Source organism: Muntiacus reevesi, chromosome 4, assembly GCF_963930625.1.
Source record: "Muntiacus reevesi chromosome 4, mMunRee1.1, whole genome shotgun sequence".
Taxonomy (NCBI): domain Eukaryota; kingdom Metazoa; phylum Chordata; class Mammalia; order Artiodactyla; family Cervidae; genus Muntiacus; species Muntiacus reevesi.
In genome coordinates, this window is record NC_089252.1 from 62,246,169 (window position 1) to 62,267,212 (window position 21,044).

Below are 21,044 nucleotides of genomic sequence, written 5' to 3' on the forward strand. Positions count from 1 at the left end.
CTCCTACATTTCCTTGGTAAGGAAGCCGAACACGACCCTGTGGGAATCCTAGCCACAGAAGACTTTCTGTGTCCCCACTGTTTCTTCTTTGGAGGCAACAGACTCCAGCCTCCTTGGACTTGCCTGAGTTCCAAAGAGCAGATTCTAACAGTTGCTCACCAGGGAAGGGAGGGGATGCAGGCACGAGGGAGGAGCAGCCTAGGAACAACAGTGTGGCCTCAGGGCAGGGTCCGGGCTCCACCTCAAGGGTACACAGAACACAGTTAAGCTCTCTATAGACCCGGGTTCCACGATCCCTGGGTCAGGAAGATCCCCTGGAGAGGGAAATGGCAGCCCACTCCAGTACTCTTGCCTGGAAAATCCCATGGACGGAGGAGCCTGGTAGGCTATAGTCCATGGGGTCGCAAAGAGTCGGACACGACTGAGTGACTTTACTTTACTATAGAACCAAAACTCCCAAGAAATGAAAGATGTCAGCATTCTTCATTCCAGAGAAGACTATCTGATGCCACAGTAAAGGAACCAGAAGGCTCCCCTGATGGCTTAGATGGTAAAGCGTCTGCCTGCAATGCAGGAGACCAGGGGTTCGATCCCTGGGTCAGGAAGTTCCCCTGGAGAAGGAACTGGTTCCCCACTCCAGTATTCCTGAAGAGTCAGCTCATGACTGAGCACACTTTCACAAGCTCATCAGAAAACCTGGAGGCTAGCAGTGCAGGCCCTACACTCACCCTGATCCTTACCAGCAACCTAAACCCTGAACTATTGCTATGAAAGTTCTCAGCAAAACCTCCTGGATGGGGACTCAGTATTCAAGGGCAGAAACCCACTGTGTCTCCTTTGCCTGGCAAAGCAATAACGCTATTTTCTTCTACTCCACCTAAAACTCTCTCTCTGAGATTTAATTCAACACCAGTGCTGGGTTTTCAGCATCAGAAAAAAGTAAGGACTTGAAGTTCTTGAGTTTTATTCATAACATTCCCTCAGGTATGGCTCACTTTGGCCATAAGGCTCTCTGGAGAGCACTGATTATAATTAGAACTTTTCCTCAAAATTCATGAAGAAACTCCATTGGCCCCTGCAAGGTCACTGGGGACCTGAATCAGAAGAACAGTACATAATGTAAACACTTCAAGCAAAATCTCAATTCTCAAAACCTCCTTCCTCATGCTTTTAAAACTTCTTTTTCTACATTCTGTTAAACAGCTTCTGAGAATAAAAACCTTGGTCTTATGTCATCATTTGGCCAAAGAACAAGAATTAGCATTTCTGGCTCCACTCCATTTTTCGTGAATTCTCTGTTGCTTTCTGGCAGGAGTGGGGAAAGGGCTTTCTTGAAGGGGAGACACTAAGGCTGGTCACTGGCCACTGGATCTAAGGAGTAAGCAGCTCCAAGCCACAGAGGGCAGGGAGCTACTTCTCAGAAGTTCGGCAGGAGGGAAAGCGGGGCTGAGGGTGGAAAATCTCAGAGCCCTCTTTGCTCTGATCAGTTAAGGAAACACTGGGCTGCTGAGGTTGAAACTCAGAGGACTAATCCTGCCTAAGCACCCTGCTCCCCGCCCCACTCCCCCAGCTTAGGAATTTAGTTTTTGTCTCAGGCCAACACAAACTCTATCACATCTGAACAAGCCAGAAGAAACTGGATTCTGTGGCTTTTCAAAAAGTCATGTTCAGGATTAAAGTCTTAATCCTCCAGAAGCTAAGCAAGTGTTGGAGATCCTAAGTCGTCAAAACTCACAGGGGGTCAGGTTAGCTTTCCAACTTTTCCCACAAAACAACTTCAAGGCAAAAATCCCAAATCCTCTACCCATTGCCCACCACCTCTGCTTGGTCCTCCATGATTATCTCTGCTTCCGTCCCACGCCCCCAGAGGAGGAGAGTGTTCCGGTTTTTCCTGTAAATGTTGACGGACGCCGTGTGCTCAACACCTTGATGACCAGTGTGTCCAGCAAGACGTATCCACGGCCTTAACACCACCAGCAAAAGCTGTGTCCCTGGAGGCCTTCTGGGAGTGAACCCCAAATACTGAGCCATATTTATATATAATGAATTGTTTATGTTTTGACGTGGACAAACTAGTGACTAGGATTCCTGTTTTTTATCCAGGCTGCCCAGGTTCATTTACTGGGCAGAGGACTAGAATCTTGGGATATGGCTGTGGTGCTAGTAGTAAAGAATTCACTTGCCAATGCAGGAAACATAAGAGACATGGGTTCGATCCTTGGGTCAGGAAGATCCCCTGGAGAAGAGCATGGCAACCCACTCCAGTGTTCTTGCCTGGAGAATCCCATGGACAGAGGAGCCTGGCAGGCTACAGTCCACGGGGTCGCAAAGAGTCAGACATGACTGAAGCGACTTAGCACTGCACAGCACATTGCCTTGAAGTCTTTGTTGAATTTGTTCCAATACTGCTTCTGTTTCATGTTTTGTGTTTTTGGATCTGAGGTCTGTGGGATCTTAGCGGCCCCCACTCCAAAGGATTGAATCTGTACCCCCTCCATTTGGAAGGTGACGTGTTAACCACTGGGGCACCCAGGAAGTCCCTGGCCATGCTGTTCTTACCCCAAAATACCCCCTTGACTTTTCTCCATCTGGCCGTCTCCTACTCATCCTGCAAGAGCTGTCTCCTTAAATGTCGATCCAAGTAGGGATCAGGGGTGCTTTGGGTGGCCCCTGTGCCCCCCATTTTCACAGCACTCAGAGAACTGCACTGGAAACCAACCCCCCACCCCCACCCCACAACTGTAACGCTCAGATGCAAAGACCCTGACAACTTGCTTTTACAGAAACAATGCCAACACCACTTCGGACACGGGTTGGTGGCTCATTCCAGTCCGGCGAGTGACTAGGTGAACGCCAGCATCAGCGCAACGCGCGCCTGCAGGCATGTGGTGATGAGCGGATGAGCCTGGTGGGCCTGCTGGGGCCTGATGGTCTATGCAGAGTGCAGTACAGCAAGTGATCTAAAAAAACAGATGAGAACACGCAAGTCTGTTAAGCAAGATCTCCTTGAGTAAGCCTGTTCCCCAGCGCAGGCCGGGAGGGCAAGCAGAGATGATGTCACTGCTCCTTTCAAGTATCTTGTCTTGAACCCATGTGCTTGTCGCTACATCCGCTGCCTCCTGGTCACTGATACAAGAAAAGCTTTATCTGTGGAGTCTTTTTCTCCTCTGTCCCTGCCTGAGATGAGTGTGGGTTTCCCTGGTCTGGTACCCAGTGTCCTACAGCTCAGCAGCCCGGGTGGAAGTATAGGCACACGGTAAGATTTTCGCTGGAGCCATGAGCGTTGGCGCAGAAACGTGCCCAAGGGCTTGCTAGACATGAGACCTGTGAGTCAGGCTGTGCCCATTAGAGCCAGGCCAAGTGGGGCTGGTCCTTCCCCTGCCACGGCCACCCCAGGTCCAATCAGGGAAACTGCTGGTCTTGACCTCTTCATTGAGGTGAAGTCAGCCAACTGGTAAAAGAGTGTCTAGATTAGGACTAAAGTGTGATAAGAAAACAGGTTATTGCTAATAGCAACTATGTATTACAGCCCGTGAATACTAACAGTACTTATTATTCATTACTGGCATCTCTGTCTACATCAGATGTAGGGTGGAGGAGACTAAGGGTTGGAAGGCGTCTTGGTGAGCCGCTCTGAGCGTGCCCGCGGGCCTCTGCGGGTCTCATCGATTCCGCCGCCCCCTGCAGGCCCCGGGCCGCATAGCAGCTGTGAGAGTCAGCACCGCCCGGGCCCACGATCGGCTCTGTGGGCGGGGCCTCGGAGCCCCAGGCTTGAGGGGAGGGGAGGGACTTGTTAAAGCTCAGGCAGCCTCTTCCAGTGGAGCCTGAAACGCGCAAGCCACGTACTCCCAGAGCCTGGAAACGCAAAGTGCCTGGTGCTCCTTGGAGAATCAGCAGGGCTGTGAGAAGCAGCTTCAGCTCCTTTCAGTCGCTCAGTCGGGTCCGACTCTTTGCGACCCCATGGACTGCAGCACGCCAGGCATCCCTGTCCATCACCAACTCTCCGGAGTCTACTCAAACTCATGTCCAGCGAGTCCGTGATGCCATCCAACCATCTCATCCTCTGTCATTCCCCTTCTCCTCTCACCTTCAATCTTTCCCAGCATTAGAGTCTTTGCAAATGAATCAGTTCTTCCCATCAGGTGGCCAAAGTACTGGAGTTTCAGCTTCAGCATCAGTTCTTCCAATGAACACCCAGGACTGATCTCCTTTAGGATGGACTGGTTGGATCTCCTTGCAGTCCAAGGAACTCTCAAGAGTCTTCTCCAACACCACAGTTGAAAAGCATCAATTCTTCAGCTCTCAGCTTTCTTTATGGTCCAGCTCTCACATCCATACACGACTGCTGGAAAAACCGGAGCTTTGTTTGACTAGACAGATTTTTGTTGGTAAAATAATGTCTCTGCTTTTTAATATGCTGTCTAGCTTGGCCATGACTTTTCTTCCAAGGACCAAGTATCTTTTAATTTCATGGCTGCAGTCACCATTTGCACTGATTTTGGATCCCCCCAAAATGAAGTCTGTCACTGTTTCCATTGTTTCCCCATCTATTTGCCATGATGTGATGGGACCCAGATGCCATGAACTTAGTTTTCTGAATGTTGAGTTTTAAGTCAACTTTTTCACTCTCCTCTTTCACTTTCATCAAGAGGCTCTTTAGTTCTTCTTCACTTTCTGATATAAGGGTGGTGTCATCTGCATATCTGAGGTTATTGATATTTCTCCTGGGAATCTTGATTCCAGCTTGTGATTCATCCAGTCCAGCATTTCTCATGATGTACTCTGCATATAAGTTAAATAAGCAGGGTGACAATATACAGCCTTGACATACTCCTTTCCCAATTTGGAACCAGTCTGTTGTTCCATGTCCAGTTCTAACTGTTGCTTCCCTACCTGCATATAGATTTCTCAGGAGGCAGGTAAGGTGGTCTGGTATTCCCATCTCTTGAAGAATTTTTCACAGTTTGTCATGATCCACACAGTAAAAAGGCTTTGGCATAGTCAATAAAGCAGAAATAGATATTTTTCTGGAACTCTCTTGCTTTTTCGATGATCCAACAGATGCCGGCAATTGATCTCTGGTTCCTCTACCTTTTCTAAAACCAGCTTGAATATCTGGAAGTTCATGGTTCACATACTGTTGAAGCCTGGCTTAGAGAATTTTGAGCATTACTTTACTAGTGTGTGAGATGAGTGCAATTGTGTGGTAGTTTGAACATTCTTTGGCATTGCCTTTCCTTGGGGCTGGAATGAAAACTGACCTTTTCCAGTCCTGTGGCCATTGCTGAGTTTTCCAAATTTTCTGGCATATTGAGTGCAGCACTTTCACAGCATCATCTTTTAGGATTTGAAATAGCTCAACTGGAATTCCATCACCTCCACTAGCTTTGTTTGTAGTGATGCTTCCTAAGGATCACTTGACTTTGCATTCCAGGATGTCTGGCTCTAGGTGAGTGATCACACCATTGTGATTATCTGGGTCATCAAGATCATTTTTGTATAGTTCTTCTGTGTATTCTTGCCACCTCTGCTTCTGTTAGGTCCCTACCATTTCTGTCCTTCATTGTGCCCTTCTTTGCATGAAATGTTCCCTTGGTATCTCTAGTTTTCTTGAAGAGATCTCTAGTTTTTCCCATTCTATTGTTTTCCGCTATTTCTTTGCATTGATCACTGAGGAAGGTTTTCTTATCTCTGCTTGCTATTCTTTGGAACTTTGTTTTCAAATGGGTATATCTTTCCTTTTCTTCTTTGTCTTTTACTTCTCTTCTTTTCTCAGCTATTTTGTAAGGCCTCTTCACATAAACATTTTGCTTTTTTACATTTCTTTTTCTCGGGGATGGTCTTGATCCCTGCCTCCTGTACAATGTCATGAACTTCCATCCATAGTTCTTCAGGCACTCTGTCTATCAGATCTAATCCCTTGAACCTATTTCTCACTTCCACTATATAATCACAAGGGATTTGATTTAGGTCATAACTGAATGGTCTAGTGGTTTTCCCTACTTTCTTCAATTTAAATCTGAATTTGGTGATAAGGAGTTCATGATCAAGTCACAGTCAGCTCCCGGTCTTGTTTTTGCTGACTGTGTAGAGCTTCTCCATGTTTGGAGATACCCCACATCCAAGGCCAAAGGAAAAGCCCCAGCAAGACTGTAGAAGGGGCAAAATCCCATTTAGAACCAAACCCCATACCCACCAGAAATGCTCAGAAGGTTCAAACCTTGTACACACCAGGACCCACAGACCCCACAGAGACTGAGACGAAACTGTGTTTGAGTGTCTCCAGCAGAGGTGCGGGTCAGCAGTGGCCTGCCTCAGGGACAGGGGCTCTGGGTGCAGCAGACCTGGGTGTGGCATAAGCCCTCTTGGAGGAGGTCACCATTAACCTCACCATAGAGCCAGCAGAATTTAGCCAGGACTGGGAAACAGACTCTTGGAGGGCACAAACAGAACCTTGTGCACCAGGACCCAGGAGAACGGAGCTGTGACCCCACAAGAGACTGGCCCAGACTTGCCCGTGAGTGTCCAGGAGTCTCTGGTGGAGGCGTGGGTCAGCGGTGTCCTGCTGCAGGGTTGGGGGCACTGCCTGCATGGGACCTTTTGAAGGAGGTTATCTTCATCACCTCCACCATAGTTTGGCCTCAGGTGAGAAAACAGGGAGGAAACACAACCCTGCCCTTTAAGAGAAAATTGGATTAAAGATCTACTGAGCATGGCCCCTCCCATCAGAACAAAAGCAGTTTCCCCCTCAGTCAGTCTCTCCCATCAGGAAGCTTCCATAAGCCTCTTATTCATCTCCATCAGAGGGCAGACAGACTGAAAACCACAATCACAGAAAACTAATGAAACTGATCACATAGACCACAGCCTTGCCTAACTCAATGAAACTATGAGCCATGCCGTGTAGGGCCACCCAAGACGGATGGGTCATGGTGGAGATTTCTGACAAAACGTGGCCCTCCGTAGAAGGACATGGCAAACCACTTCAGTGTTCTTGCCTTGAGAACCCCATGAACAGTATGAATCAGTACGAAAAGCAGCTTACAGACTTAGAATCCATCTTTACATTTATCAACTCCTAACACCCTACTTCCTCTTATAAAATGTCTCCTTTTGTTAACAAGACTATACGAATCTACTCTGTGCTGGAGGAACATCAACCCTCTGAGCTGGGGAGTGAGCAGAACCAAATTCCAGACATCGTGTTCGAGCACAAGGAAATTTGTTGAAGTCTTACACAGAGTTGGTTTTTTTATGATGTGTCCTTTTTTAATTGAAGCATAATTGACATACAGTATACATTAGTTCCAGGTGTATAGCAGAGTGTTTTGACATTTATGTGCACTACAGATTGATCACTCTAAAAAGTCCAGTAACCATCTGTCGGCATACAAAGTTATTACGGTATTATTGACTGTGTTCCCTGTGCTGTACATTACATCCCTGTGACTTATTTGTTTTATAACTGGAAGTTTGTATTTCTTAATCCACTTCAAACATTTCACCCAACCCCCAGCTCACCCCCCTAGTAACCACCAGGTGGTTCTCTGTATCTGAGTCTGTTTCTGTCTTGTCATCTTTGTTCTGGCTATAGATTTCACATATAAGTGAAATCATATATTTGTCTTTCTCTGCCAATGGCAAGGTTCCATCTTTTTATGAGTATTTCATATATATATATTCAAGTTTTAATGTAATTCTAAAAAACTTTAGTATGTGATTTTCTAGCCCTAAACAAATAAAAAGAGAATTAAGAAATAAATGTCAGTATCAATACTATTAAAGTCAGGCATACTGCCACAGGACAATAGAGGGTAAAGATAAAACTCCTCTAGAAAAGCCAGCCAGTGATGAGAGGACATCACTACTGGATTGCTGAAGTCCAGGACACCTCTGCAACCCTGGGCATCAGGAAAACCTTGGGTCCTGTAGGATCTGAAGCTTCTTCAATTTCCGAGACTTTTCTTTTTTTAAAGAATATAAATATAAAGTACATGACTAGTTATAAAAATGAATATTTATTTCCACTTGGGAGTCAGACCACATATATATGGGCTTGTCAGGTGGCGCTAGTGATTAAGAACCTGCTGGGCAGTGCAGGAGACATAAGAGATGCAGGTTCAATCCCTGGGTCTGGAATATACCCTAGAGAAAGCAGTGGCAACCTGCTTCAGTATTCTTGCCTGGAGAATCCCATGGGCAGAGGAGTGTGGTGGGCGATACACTTCCTCAGTTACCGAAGTTCTACTGAGGTGATGGTGGTGGATGATGGTTTAGTCACTAAGTCTTGTTTGACTCTTGCAACCCATGGACTGTAGCCTGCCAGGTTCCTCTGTCCATGGGATTCTCCAGGCAAAAATACTGGAGTGGGTTGCCATTTCCTTCGCCAGGGGATCTTCCCAACCCAGGAATCAAACCCGGGTTTCCTGGACTGCAGGCAGATTCTTTACTGACTTAGCTACAAAAGCTTTCTTCTGGAATTTTTTGGCAATTTTTTTGATAGCTTTAAAGTTGATTTTTAAAATTTTTATATTGGAGTATAATTGATTTACAATGTATTAGTTTCACAGTGATTCAGTTATTCATGTACATGTGTGTATTCTTTTTCAAATTATTTTCCACATAGGTTATCGCAGAATATTGAGTAGAGTTCCCTTGCATTATACAGTAAGTTCTTTTTGGTTATCTAGTTTATAAATAGTAGTGTATATATTTGTGTTCTCCAACAAATTCAAACTAGGAGCTTCAACTTTGGCCATGGAGAGGAATGTCCAGATGAAGACATTCATGACAGACCTGCCTTGTCATCATGACGCTGGTCACAGGCACCCTGATCCCTTTGTGTCAGTCTGATCCAAGTGCAAAATCCCCGTTCTCACGAATTCCCTAATTAAACTAAAAAGGGTGTACAACTACGACCACAAACAGGAAAAAAATGTGTAAGTAAAAAAAGGCATGGACCTTACAATGAACCTCTTTCTGCTCCTCTGGCTGGTTTTATTCTAATTCCCCAGGTTATACTGCTGCACCCCCAACTCCAAAGAATCCTGCCTACACCAGAGTGGCAATGAATACGACAGAGGCTCAGAACTGGGGCTCTGAAGGGAAATCACTCACGTTCAAAGGCACACACTCCTGCATACTGGCTGTGTGACCCTGGACAAGTTGCTTGACTTCTCTGTGTCCCAGTTTGCCTGCTTGTATTCATGGTGTTGTGGAGGCTGCGTGAGATTGTATTTGACAGCCATTTAAGATGGAGCTTGGCATAGACGAGTGTTCAACAAATGGTAGCTATTATTTTTACCTGGGGACACTGATCTCAGTTCAGGTTCTGAGGATGCATGTACCCGTCAGGTGACCGGCAATACAGATGATGGAACTTTTTAAGTACAACCCTCCTCTGGCCCCTACTCCATCCCCCTATCTAGGGGAGGCAGGCTTCTCCCTAGCACAGGCCTACTGTAGCCATGGGGACTTTGCCAGCAGAGAAATGGTTAAGACTCTGCCCTTCCACCGCAGTCGGCGCTGGTGTGATCTCCGGTGAAGGAAATAAGTTCCCACACGCCATGCCCCCTAAAAGTTAAAAAAAAAAAAATTAAAAGCTGTCTAGCCACCGAACAAGTGCGAATCCAAAGGAGACTCATAGACTGATCCCAGGAGGTCTGTTCTCCCGTAGCTTTCTATGCCTCTTGTCCTTTTTTGATAGGAATTTACCCCACTGCTCATGATCGGTGTCTAATTCAAGGCTGGAACAGAGTTTCCTCCCGGGCTGCCCCGCGCAGCACACCTCCCACCTAGTGGCTGGAAAAGAACGTGGATGTCTTCCCGGGCCCCAGGCCTATAGCCCGAGGGGCCCGGCCCGCGCACCCGAGAGCTGAGCATGAGGAAGTGAGCCCAGCCCCTCTCCAGAACGGGGGCGCGGGGTCTGGAGCAGCAGGAGATGCCCGGTCCCTGCAGGCAACGGGAAGCCGGGAGGCCACGCTGGGATCCCTCCTTTCCTCACAAACAGAAAAGAGCCCCAGGTGTCTTCCCTAGTGCCACGGACTCAGGAAACCATTTGCAGCGTTAACTTATGTCACAGGACGAGATGACGGGTCATGTGCGACGTTTCCCCCCATCTTCCCAGAACTTTGACTCAGGCATCCCTGGAAACAAATCCTTGGAGTCTGGCCTCCGAGAAGAAGCAGGAGCGCCGCCTGCCACTCCCGGACTGGCCTGGGGGTGAGGGCAGCGGGGTGGAGAGCCGATGTGGGGAGCGGGGGGCACAGCAGGGACACCACCAGCCCAGGCAGACCCCGGGAGAGGGGGGCGGGGCTCGCCTTCCTGGGATGGGGGAGGAAGTGTGCGGCGATCTTGCCTCCGCTTCTCCTGCTTCAAGACCCCAAAGGCGAGTGTGGGAGGACCCAAGAGGGTCCCCTAAGAGGGTTAGGGTCCCTGATATTTACTCTCTGCCGGGCCACCAGACCTGCGGGCCTGCGCATGCGCCACCAGGGCAGGACCGTGGGAGCCAGGTAGCGCGTGGGGCTGTCGAGGCTCTGCACCCAGCACCCCCACCACACCTCACGTTCCCGCTCCAGAGAGGTGAGAAAGAAACACTTTTACACCCACAGACCAAGAGATGGCAGGGAGGGCAGCAGAGATGGATGACCACAGACTTGCTCGAGACAACCACGAACCGGCCAGGGGTGCTCCCCATGTGATCAGTGCTGGGGGTCTGCCAGGAAGAGTGGCTGAACTTCCAGAGGGACCTCTCATGCCCTGGAAAACTTAACCTGGAAGTGGCCGCAGTCAGCAGGGCCCATAAGAGCTCAGAGAGAGCCAGAGCAAAGGGTTAGGACTCCTCCCCAAATAAACCCTTCTTCCCACAGCTGACCCCACATTTTATTTCTTGCTGATCAACCCCTACATCCACTCCGCTGAAGGTGGTGTAGTGTTAGGATGGTTGAGAAGGAGAAGGAATCCTTTGAGGCAGAAATAAGACTGAATTTTAACCAAAATGGGTCATTGTACAGATGAATGTGAAAGTGTGAAATTGTTAGTCTGCTCAGTCCTGCTGGACTCTTTGGAACCCCATGAACTGTAGACCACCAGGTTCCACTGTCCATGGGGTTTTCCCAAGCAAGAGTACTGGAGTGGGTTGCCTTCTCTTCTTCAGGGGATCTTCCCCACTCAAGGATGGAGCCCAACCTGGGTCTGCTACATTGCAGGCAGATTCTTAACTGTCTGAGCCACCAGGAAAGAAAAGTTTCTTCCTTCTCTTCAGCAAGTCTTGAACTATATTGTGGGTCTGTGACATTGAGAATTAGAAATTTAAGTTCCCTTTCTCTGCTTTATTTCAGTTGCCTATCTTAAAAGAATATTACTAACTTATGTAACTTTCTAGATTCGTGGATGCCTTTTGACTCTTTTCATCTGGGCTTTGACCAAAGATAATAGTGTCTACTAGTTAGCGAGGGACAGGAAGGCCTGGCGTACTGCAGTCCATGGGGGTCACAAAGAGTCGGACTGCACAACAATAGTACCTACAGGCTTTTTTTCCCTCCAGCAACTTGCCCTTCTCCCTTCGTTGCCTTCAAGCCTGGAAATTTTGACATGATGATTTGTTTGACGAATATACAACGTGTTTCTTGAAGGCTATGCTCTTGTTTTTATTTATTTAAAAAATATTTATTTGGCTGCACCAGATCTTTAGTTGCAGTATACAAACACTTAGTTGTTGTATGAGGGATCCAGTACCCCAGTCAGGGATAGAACCCGGGCCCTCTGCACTGGGAGCTTGGAATCTTAGCCCCTGAAACCACCAGAAAAGTCCCTATAAACCTGTTTTTAAAATTTGGCAGCTTGCCTCTGATTCCTATGAGGGTGAGTCCTTCCGCATCCATTGGAAGGATGCTTTGCTTCTCTCCAGAAAAACCTCCAAGTTCTAGGTAACCAGTCATACAGGGTAGAGCTAATGTTGTTTTCCTAGATGCAGTTGCCATGTGGCTGGAGTGCTTTTCAGCCCTGTAGCCATCAGTGAGTGTAAGCAGGAACTTCTGCAGTGGAGGTGGTGCTTATGCAAATGTGTGTAAAGGGGGCTATAAAGGAGGTATGCATTTGGTGTTTGAAATCTGATATCAGAATGATATGCAAGGGTCAAATGGAGGAGATGGAATAAAAACAGGAAGAAGCCTCAGCCACATATGTAGGTACTGTGGGCATTCAGAGTTGAAGCAGCGATTGGACCCTGGGTACGGTTAGGGACCCTGGGTAGGCAGGAAAGAGACATATAATGCCACCAAGGGGAAAACCATTTTAAGCAAGAGCATCAGTGAGAAAGGAACAAAGTCTGTGGGGGTGGGGTGGAGGAGAGGGCAAGGGGGAGATAAGCTGACATTTTGAAAGTCATCTTGAGATTGGAGAGAGGAGCTGGAGGGGCCAAAGTTGGCTGAAGTGTTGGGGAGCCTTAGTGGGCATAAAGATTTGGGGTGACACTGTTTTTGAACTGGTGGAGTTGCTGTAATTCTACTCTCTTTGAAGGGTCATCCTTGAATTTTTCAAACAGCAAATCTGAAAGAGCTGGTCTGCTCCTCGGAATACTTCTTACTGGATGCAGGGTCCTTTCCTGGGAGAATCTGTAGCTGTAATCCATATCAGTGATTTATTGGTTCCATATGGTTTGGGAGTACCTGTTATGAGCTGGGCACCTTGCTGGATGTGTGGAGTGAAGGAGGGACACGCTGGTGAGCAAAAGCCCAGGTTTTTCCTGTCCCCAGGCCGGCTGTCCGGTGTAGAGGGTACCAGTTCAAGTTACGGAGTCACAGTGCTCACTCAGGTTCGAGTAAGGAGATCACTGGTGATCTTTCCCAAAGCAGTGTCTCCCCAACAGCAAAACTGGGGAAATTTTAAGCTAAGGGTACAGGCATATTCATGAAGGAGCTTGAGCGAAAGGAGAATTCAGCATAGAATTGGGGCAAAGGTCCACAGAGTCCAAACTTTAGTTGACTCAAGTCAGAAATGTCAACATTATCATTCCATCCTTCACCTGGGTGGGCGCCTTAGTTCCTGCAAAACTCAAAGATGTATTATTATGTAGATCCCTTGAGGAGGAACTAGGACCTTGCTTTATCAGTTTGTTGTTTGATTTCCTTTTGTTTGTTCCGGGACTCCTGTGTTCCCTTAAGGGCGTTAATTACTGAGGCTTGTTCAAGCGCAACCATTGCAGCTCTGCTTGGATCACAGCAGGGCTTGGGCCAAAATGGCTCCTCTTATGTCAAGAAAGCCATTCCTGGTTCTTTCTCAAGCGTCCTCCTAACCTGTCTGCTTACAGCATCGTCACTTGTCTGCCTGTCCCCCCATTACCCTTGAGCAAGAGCTCCTGTTTCTTTGTATGGCTTACATGAGAACTTTCTCCAATCTCATCTCCTGCCATAGTTTCCTTAAGCGGTCTCCACAGGGTTCTGCTCCATTACAACTGCCTGGAGCCCACCCTTTGAGATGATTATTCCACACATGTGGAGTAAGGCCCAGCCTCCAGCATCTCAGGGCCCCTCAGACTGGGACGTCCTTGCTGAGTAAGCCCTGACCTCTGCCCTTGTTCTGAGGTTCTCAATCTGGCCCCACCTTAGCACTGTCTGAGGAGTTTTTAGATATGGAAACCTGGTTCCCACCTTCAGCAGTTCTTATTTGCCATCTAGTTTTATTTTTTATTTTTACAGAAATATCTGCCCTGGTAATTCTTCTCTGCAGCTGGGGTGGGGAACCTCTGCATACAGAGGGCAGAATCCTGTATAAAGGACAGTGAAAGGCTATATTGTGAAGTAGGGCATTCCATCCAGCAAGGTCAGTTGAAATTATGGGGAAAATATATCACGGCTGGGGACTTCCCTGATGGTCCAGTGCTTAAGACTTCGCCTTTCAATTTAGGAGGTGTGGGTTCCATCCCTGGTGGGGGAACTAAGATGCCACATGCCTCACAGCCAAAAAACCAAAACATAAAGCAGAAGCAATATTGTAACAAATTCAATAAAGACTTTAAAAATGGTCCACATCAAAAAATTTTAAAATACGTATCATGGTTGAAACTCTTCAACATACCAGGTACATGTATCATTCTTGCCCATCTCTAATCACCATAAAGAAGATAATTTCTGGTAAAATCACAACTTCAAAATAGGGAATATATATAAACACATTGTAACAAGACCTGCTGACTAAAGAAAATAGCATTTGGACCATAACATGTAGCACCAAGCTCCCATCAGCCTATGGAATCCACTTCTGTTAGGTGAAAAAAAAAAACCATGGTTCACAAAGAGAAGTAAAGAAGTCATCCCAAGCCCTGAGTTCTCAGAATTTACCAGCAAACTGTTGCTCATTGTAAAGAAGCTTCTCCACAGCCGTTCTTATAGGAAATGCAAAGATCCTTCCCACGTGACTTTGGTAGAAGGCCCATTCAGCAGCCGCAGCCCCGAAAGAACAGCCTGGCACTTCCCTGAGGAACCTCAGCAGGGCTACACACACCCGCGCGTCCTGGCTGGACCACAGTGGTTCCCTCAGTGGAGCCCTCGGGCCCCAGGAACCAAGTGAGGCTCCCCTTCCCGGGGATGCGCTCCGCCTACTCCTCCCCTCTCCATGAAGGGGCTCAGAGCTAACTGTATGGATGCGGGTGTGGCTGTGGGCCTCTCAGCCTCCCAGCCCCCGCCACGGCACCAGGGCAGGGAGCCCAGGCCTGTGGTGGGCGGTCACCGCGGGACCCTGCCCCTGCTCTCAGCAGTCATGAGCTGTTCTGGCCTGGAGCAGAAGAGGAAGGAGACACACTTGGATTGCTGGAGGATCATGAATTTTCACCTACTCTGCTGCAGGCTCCAGAAAAAGGCTGAAGATGGGGAAGGGGCATTCAGATGTTGCAAATCCTGCAGCAGATGCATTCATTCATGCATACACTTATTCTTTTTTTCTCTTTTAGTTGCAGCATGTGGGATCTAGTTCCCTGACCAGGGATAGAATCTGAGCCCCCTGCATTGGGAGCATGGAGTCTTAGCCACTTAGCCACCACCAGGGAGGTCCATCATGCACTTATTCTTACATTAAACTAATTTAAGACAAATAAGGGCTTCCCTGGTGGCTCAGACGGTAAAGAATCTGCCTGCAATGCAGAAGACTCAAGTTTCATCCCTGGGTTAGAAAGATCCCCTGGAGAAGGGCATGGCAGCACACTCCAATATTCTTGCCTGGAAAATCCCAAGGACAGAGGAGCCTGGCAGGCTACAGTCCATGGGGTCGCAAAGAGTCTGACACGACTGAAGACAAATAAGACACAGTCTCCACTCTGATGGAATTTACAGTCCACATGGGAGATACTTACACACACACACTTACACAAGCACATGTTCAATTAGCATAATACAGTGTTAGTGCAACAAATAAGAATACCATGGCATGTAGAAATTGAGGGCAATTATTTCTTGGGTTGGGTGTGAGATGCTGGTAAGGGAAAACTGCACCGAGAGGTTAGTACTTGAGGAGGGTCGTGAAGGGGTTTGTTAAGTGGGCCAAGTGGGGGATATGGTCCAGGTAGTGCAAGACATGGGCGCTTGCTGTGTGTTCTCCAAGATGACCAATAGTTCCAGCCCTGGTGCTGCATCCGGCCACGGTTCCCTGTGCTTTATATGCGTTCGTCTCGTGTCATCGTTCAATGGCTCTATAGAGGGAGCTCTCCTGTGAGGTTCACAGATGCAGTGACTGGGGCTGGTGCGTCCTTGCTAAGTCATTTCAGTTGCGTCTGACTTTCTGCGACCCCATGGACTGCAGCCCACCAGGCTCCTCTGTCCATGGGATTCTCTAGGCAAGAACACTGGAGCGGATGCCATGCCCTCCTCCAGGGGATCTCCCCCACCCGGGGATCTAGCCTGCGTTTCTTACGTCTCCTGCATTGGCAGGCAGGTTCTTTACCAGAAGCGCCACCTGGGAGGCTCAGAAGGTAACACAACCTGTCCGGGGTCACACTGGTACCGACACTATCCAACGGAGCCAGGCTTTGACTCCCAAGCCCACGCTCTTCACCTTCGTGGTGTGCTCATCCCTCTGCACTAGGAAGGCTGGGTCCTAACATCCAGAGGGAGGAGGAGCGACCACGGCTGAGTCTGCTGGGGGTGTCACTCAGGCTTGGTCATGAGCTCTGCAAGGGCCATTGAGGGAGCTTGCAGCTTGCTTTTTGGTCATGAGAAACCATTGTGAGTTTTTAAGCTTGAAAAGGCCACGATGAGACTTGTGTTCTGACAGTGACTATGGAATTGATGGGTAGGATAGAACAGAGGATAAAGGGGCTGAAGGTTTCCATGGGGAGGAGAAGGAAGAAGAGAGAGGAGGAGATCCATGTCATCATCACAATGCCTAGTGTACAAAAGAAGTTCAATGATGTTTGCTTAAATAAGCGTCTTGTAGTTGTCCTAGTTGGCTTCTGGCTTCCCCTGGAAGCCAAGTCTGAAATAAGGGTTCCACCATGTGTGTGCATGTTCAGTTACTTCAGTTAATCTGAAGTGAATCTTCAGGGGATCTTCCCGGCCCAGGAATAGACTCTGCGTCTCCTGCATTGCAGGTGGATTCTTTACTGACTGAACCACACAGGGAAGCCCAGGGGTTCCACTATGAGAAGTTTATTTAGGAGGCTACGTCTGTGGGCACCTGGAGCTCAGTCCTGTGCAGCAGCTAGGAGCCAGTGCAAAACGCACCCTCAGATTCAGCCCAGGAAGAGAGCGAGGGGGTCAGTATCTAGAGGCCAACTCGGTTAGAAGTGGAGGGTTTGCCACTGGGTGTGGTAACTTCCTGGCACCAGGGCTGCAGGAGCATCATTTGGGGAAGGAGAGGCAGGCACAGGGGTGTGGCCGGAAACCCCCGGGGCACACAGCCATCAGGTGTGTGGGGACAGACAGAGATTCCTGCAACATCAGTCTTGGCCAAAACGGGAAGAGCAGAGACAGAGTGATCAGATGCCGTTTCTCCAAGAGAACTCTCCCAGTGAATTTCTTCTGAATTCCTCTCACCAGGACATAGATGCATCTTCCTTTCTCCCTCAGGAAGTGTTCCCAGTGGTGGGAACTGGTGTTTCAGACCCTTCCATTTTATTGCTTGGGTGAACTCCGGGGAATTTCACCACACACCGTGGGGCAGCTTCTGGAGAAGAGTATGTCATTCAGAGTCGAAAGTTAGAAACTCTATCAGCAGTCAGAGCTTGAGTAGGAAAAAGAAGGGGAGAGACAAGGAGAAAAAAAAAGACTTTTGCTAAAATTAGCACAAGCCCCAAACCCAGCCCTTGTAACTGAATGTTCTCCCAACACTTAGCATTTACAGTTTCTGAAACAAGGGAACCAGAAACTACCGCGAGATTTCCTTTTTTTCTGACAAATTGTGAAGCATTCATCTGAGAAGAAACATCCTCCCCGTCCCCACTTGCCCCGACCTGTTCTTTCACCTTGGGATTTTTCTCAGCTTCCCAACCTACCAAGATCTTGTGTGCTCACATTTTTCTGTTTTCCATCACAACTGTGCTGTATGAAGGCATCTGTTCTCTAATTTGAACAGATAAAACAAAGGATTTTCAAATGTGTAACACTTCCACATCTGCTCCTGGGGGTATCAAGAGAAAGAAGCCCGCAGAGCATGTCCTATTGTGCAAAACTGCCGGACCAGCCGGGAGATTTCAGCGAGCAACACGACGCGTTCCTTTAGGCTAAGAAATAAAGAGACAGGACAGATGGGGTCGAGAGGATCGCTGCAGTCAACGATGCTCCTTTATTTCTCTAAGCTTCATTTATACTTAAACCAAGAAGGAGGCATCACAAAGAAAATTCTTCCCCATGTACATCATCTTAAGATAACAGTAATTAGAACTCTCACTAGGCGCCAGAGCACAGGAATGGCATCCTGATTTATATTAGGGGTAATCGTAAAAAGGCTGTCTGTCTGCGTCTTGTGTGCATTCAAGGCTTATTAGTGTTCTGTTTAACTTTGGATAGTAAATTCAGAGGGGTGGCGGGACAGAGAGCTATGTCTCTAAAGAGACCCTTGATAATCAATCAAGGCAGCTCCCAGAGTCAGCTCTTCCAAGCCGCTCCCCGCAGCTCCCCCTCTTTTATTTAGTAAAAGGGCACGCCTGATTCTTTTGGCGTAAGTAATTACTGTGTAGGACAGCCTTGATGTCCCACAACTCTGTAATGAATTTCTTTATGATACAAGGAGCAATGCACACAAAAAGCGCAAACACTAGGAGCACAGCCACGACCCCTGAAAAAAGATGCCAAAGTGAGGTAATCGAGGGAAAATTGGAAAACAAACTGTTAACAAACTCTTCAGCATTTTTTGCCAAATCCATACTAGCCCGAGGAGCATTTTCTATATCAAGAATTTCCTGATGAAGTTGTAATAGATCCAAGGAAATGTTTTCATTATACCAAATACCATCTAAATGTAATTTTATCTTATTCCAAGGGGTCTCAGTATTATTATAAATTTTTGGAGTTACACAGATCCAACGATAATTAGCATGACATCTAATTTTTGTTCTCAGCTTTAACCCTTGCACTTCTTCTCCCAAAAATCTTACTGCATCATAAAGCGCATTTAGCCTATCCTCTAATTTTCTATCTATATCTTCTTGAACTCCTAAGGCTTTTGAAGTGTTCTTTGCCAAATCATCTACAATATTAGCAGTATGCACAGATTGAGCTAAAGATACAGAAGCAGTAACAGCAGAAGCAATCAAAGTTATAAGAGTTACTACTCCCAGAATTATTAATCCTATTCCCCTTCGTGGCCTAGCAAGGGCTGTACGCACCTTATTCCATAGCTCAAGCCCTGACTCCTCATACCAAGGTTCAGTAAGGTTCACAGGCATCATGACGAAGGGCGGTTGTTTGACTATCAAAGCCCCAGAATTATTTTCCATACCTCTTATACAATTAGTCAGGGTACAATTAAAACAATGAACATGATATAGGCTAGCATTTTTAGAAAGAGTCACAAAGCCAACAAGGATCATAAAGGGATAGGGTACACAGGCCCGAGGAAATCTCCAAGTCTCATTCCACCAATATGCTCTCCAGGATAGTACTCCTTTGGTCTTCCCTCCGGTCCGCAAACGGGTCCCATCTGTTCCGAAAGCAGCCAACAGCTTCCATATTTCAGTCTGATACACCGTGGAACCGCCAAGATTCCAAATTCTGGCTGCAAGTTGTCTGCTGCCTTCCCTTCCGGGGTTCCTGTTGGAGTCTGGCGACCAGTCCCAAAGGGAATGTGTGTCATTAGTAATAGAATATACAGTAGCAGTCTCATCTCTACAAAGTTTCCATGGCACAGCTATATATCGTCCTTCTACCCCCAGGCCACAAAATGGAATGTCTTTAGGTCCGGTTCCATTGACTCGTCGTGCAAATCCTGTGGATCTCGTAATGCTAGGAATATCCACTATCCAATTACGGCGGTCATGGTCGTAATCATAACCAAAGTATTGTGCATCTGTAACAGTAAGACATCCTGAAACATTATGATTTCGGAAAAAGCACATTGGTAATTGTGAAGAGGATCCAGTATAAGAAATGTTGGCATTCTGCGGAAAAATATGTTTATCAGAAAACCCCCCCAAAAGTACTGTGTCATTCACATACACAGGAACAGAACTCATTTCCCATCCGACAGGCTGCAAAAGAGGGGGATCAGGAACATATGCCCAGAAGACATCAGCATTCATGGAACTTATCTGGTTTAAAAGGAGTAATAAAGAAATTAATATATTAGTAGGAGAGGCGGGGGAAGGGTTTGGAGCATTCTCACATGCCATCTGTAACAGGGCCTGTATCTGCTGAGCTGTCGGCAGCGGGGCTGTCTCCTGGATTGTGAGCTGTCTCATTCGCTCCACCAGTGACCTCCTCCGCCGTGCGTACCAGCCTTTCCGGGAGCCAGCGCGGCGCTTCGGCATTCTGCGGGAAAACACAAACATGACCTCTCCCCCATGTTAGAACTGGATCCGGCCCATGCCATCTGCCTTCCAGCGGGTCTTTCCACCTGACTAATGGCCGAGCCTTTTTATTGTCATAGTGCCAAAAACGTTGAGCTGCTGATTTGCCATCCCGGTCAAGACTTAGAAAATTCAAAATGAATAAGGCATGGCTGAGGAGATTGTTAGGAGTAATAGTATACAAACTCCCCCTTTTTAATTTTTTCAATTGGTGCTGAAGGGTTTGATGTGCCCGCTCAACAATTCCTTGGCCCTGTGGATTATATGGAATACCAGTCTTATGCACAATTTGTAATTGGGCACAGAAGGCTTGAAAATTGCGACCAGTATATCCAGGGCCATTGTCTGTTTTGATGCATTTAGGTAGGCCCATAGCAGAAAAGCTCCGTAAGCAATGCTGAATACAATGCTTACTAGCCTCTCCAGGTTGAAGTGTGGCCATGAGGAAACCAGAAAAGGTATCAACAGTAACATGCACATATTTCAATTTTCCAAAATCAGAAATATGTGTAACATCCATTTGCCACAAATCGTTGGGGAGTAAACCCCGAGGATTGACTCCATAAGTGGGAAGAACAAAAAACTGCGGGCAGGTAGGACAAGTTTTTACAATTTGACGAGCGGCCTCTCGGGAAATTCCAAATTGCAGCCGTAAAGAATTGCTATTCTGATGGTGTATTGCATGAGAGGCCTGTGCCGCAGAGATAGGGGTTAAGGAAGAATAACATACCATACGGGTGGCTTCATCTGCCAGAGCATTCCCGGCCGTTAAAGGTCCAGGAAGGGCAGTGTGAGCACGTATGTGCCCAAAAAAGCAAGGATGAGTTCGGGCTCGAATGAGATTCTGAATTTTCAAAAACAAGGTTTGAATAGAGGGCTTTGCAGCTCCAATGAGGGGTACTGTTTCAATGACTGAGAGAGCTCTGACAACATAATGACTATCAGAGTATAAATTAAAACTTTGAGGAACACGTTGCAGAGCTTGGAGTACTGCAAAAAGCTCTACTTCTTGAGCTGATGAATATGAGGTTTGACAATAATAAGATTCATT

The 21,044-nt window shown here is 47.3% G+C and overlaps 1 protein-coding gene across 1 annotated transcript; it reads right to left on the reverse strand.

Annotated features, from left to right (window-relative positions):
* Positions 1-18,003: 18,003 nt before the first annotated feature.
* Positions 18,004-19,693, reverse strand: LOC136167719 (endogenous retrovirus group K member 13-1 Env polyprotein-like). The gene has a single exon (XM_065935226.1). It carries the CDS (start codon positions 19,658-19,660, stop codon positions 18,113-18,115), a length of 1,548 nt encoding a protein of 515 aa, XP_065791298.1. The 5' UTR covers positions 19,661-19,693; the 3' UTR covers positions 18,004-18,112.
* Between the last annotated feature and the right edge of the window lie 1,351 nt (positions 19,694-21,044).

Bases quoted from the DNA above. Each gene is read 5' to 3' on its own strand.
- LOC136167719 (XM_065935226.1), bottom strand. From the start codon at position 19,660: ATGAGTTCTGTTCCTGTGTATGTGAATGACACAGTACTTTTGGGGGGG.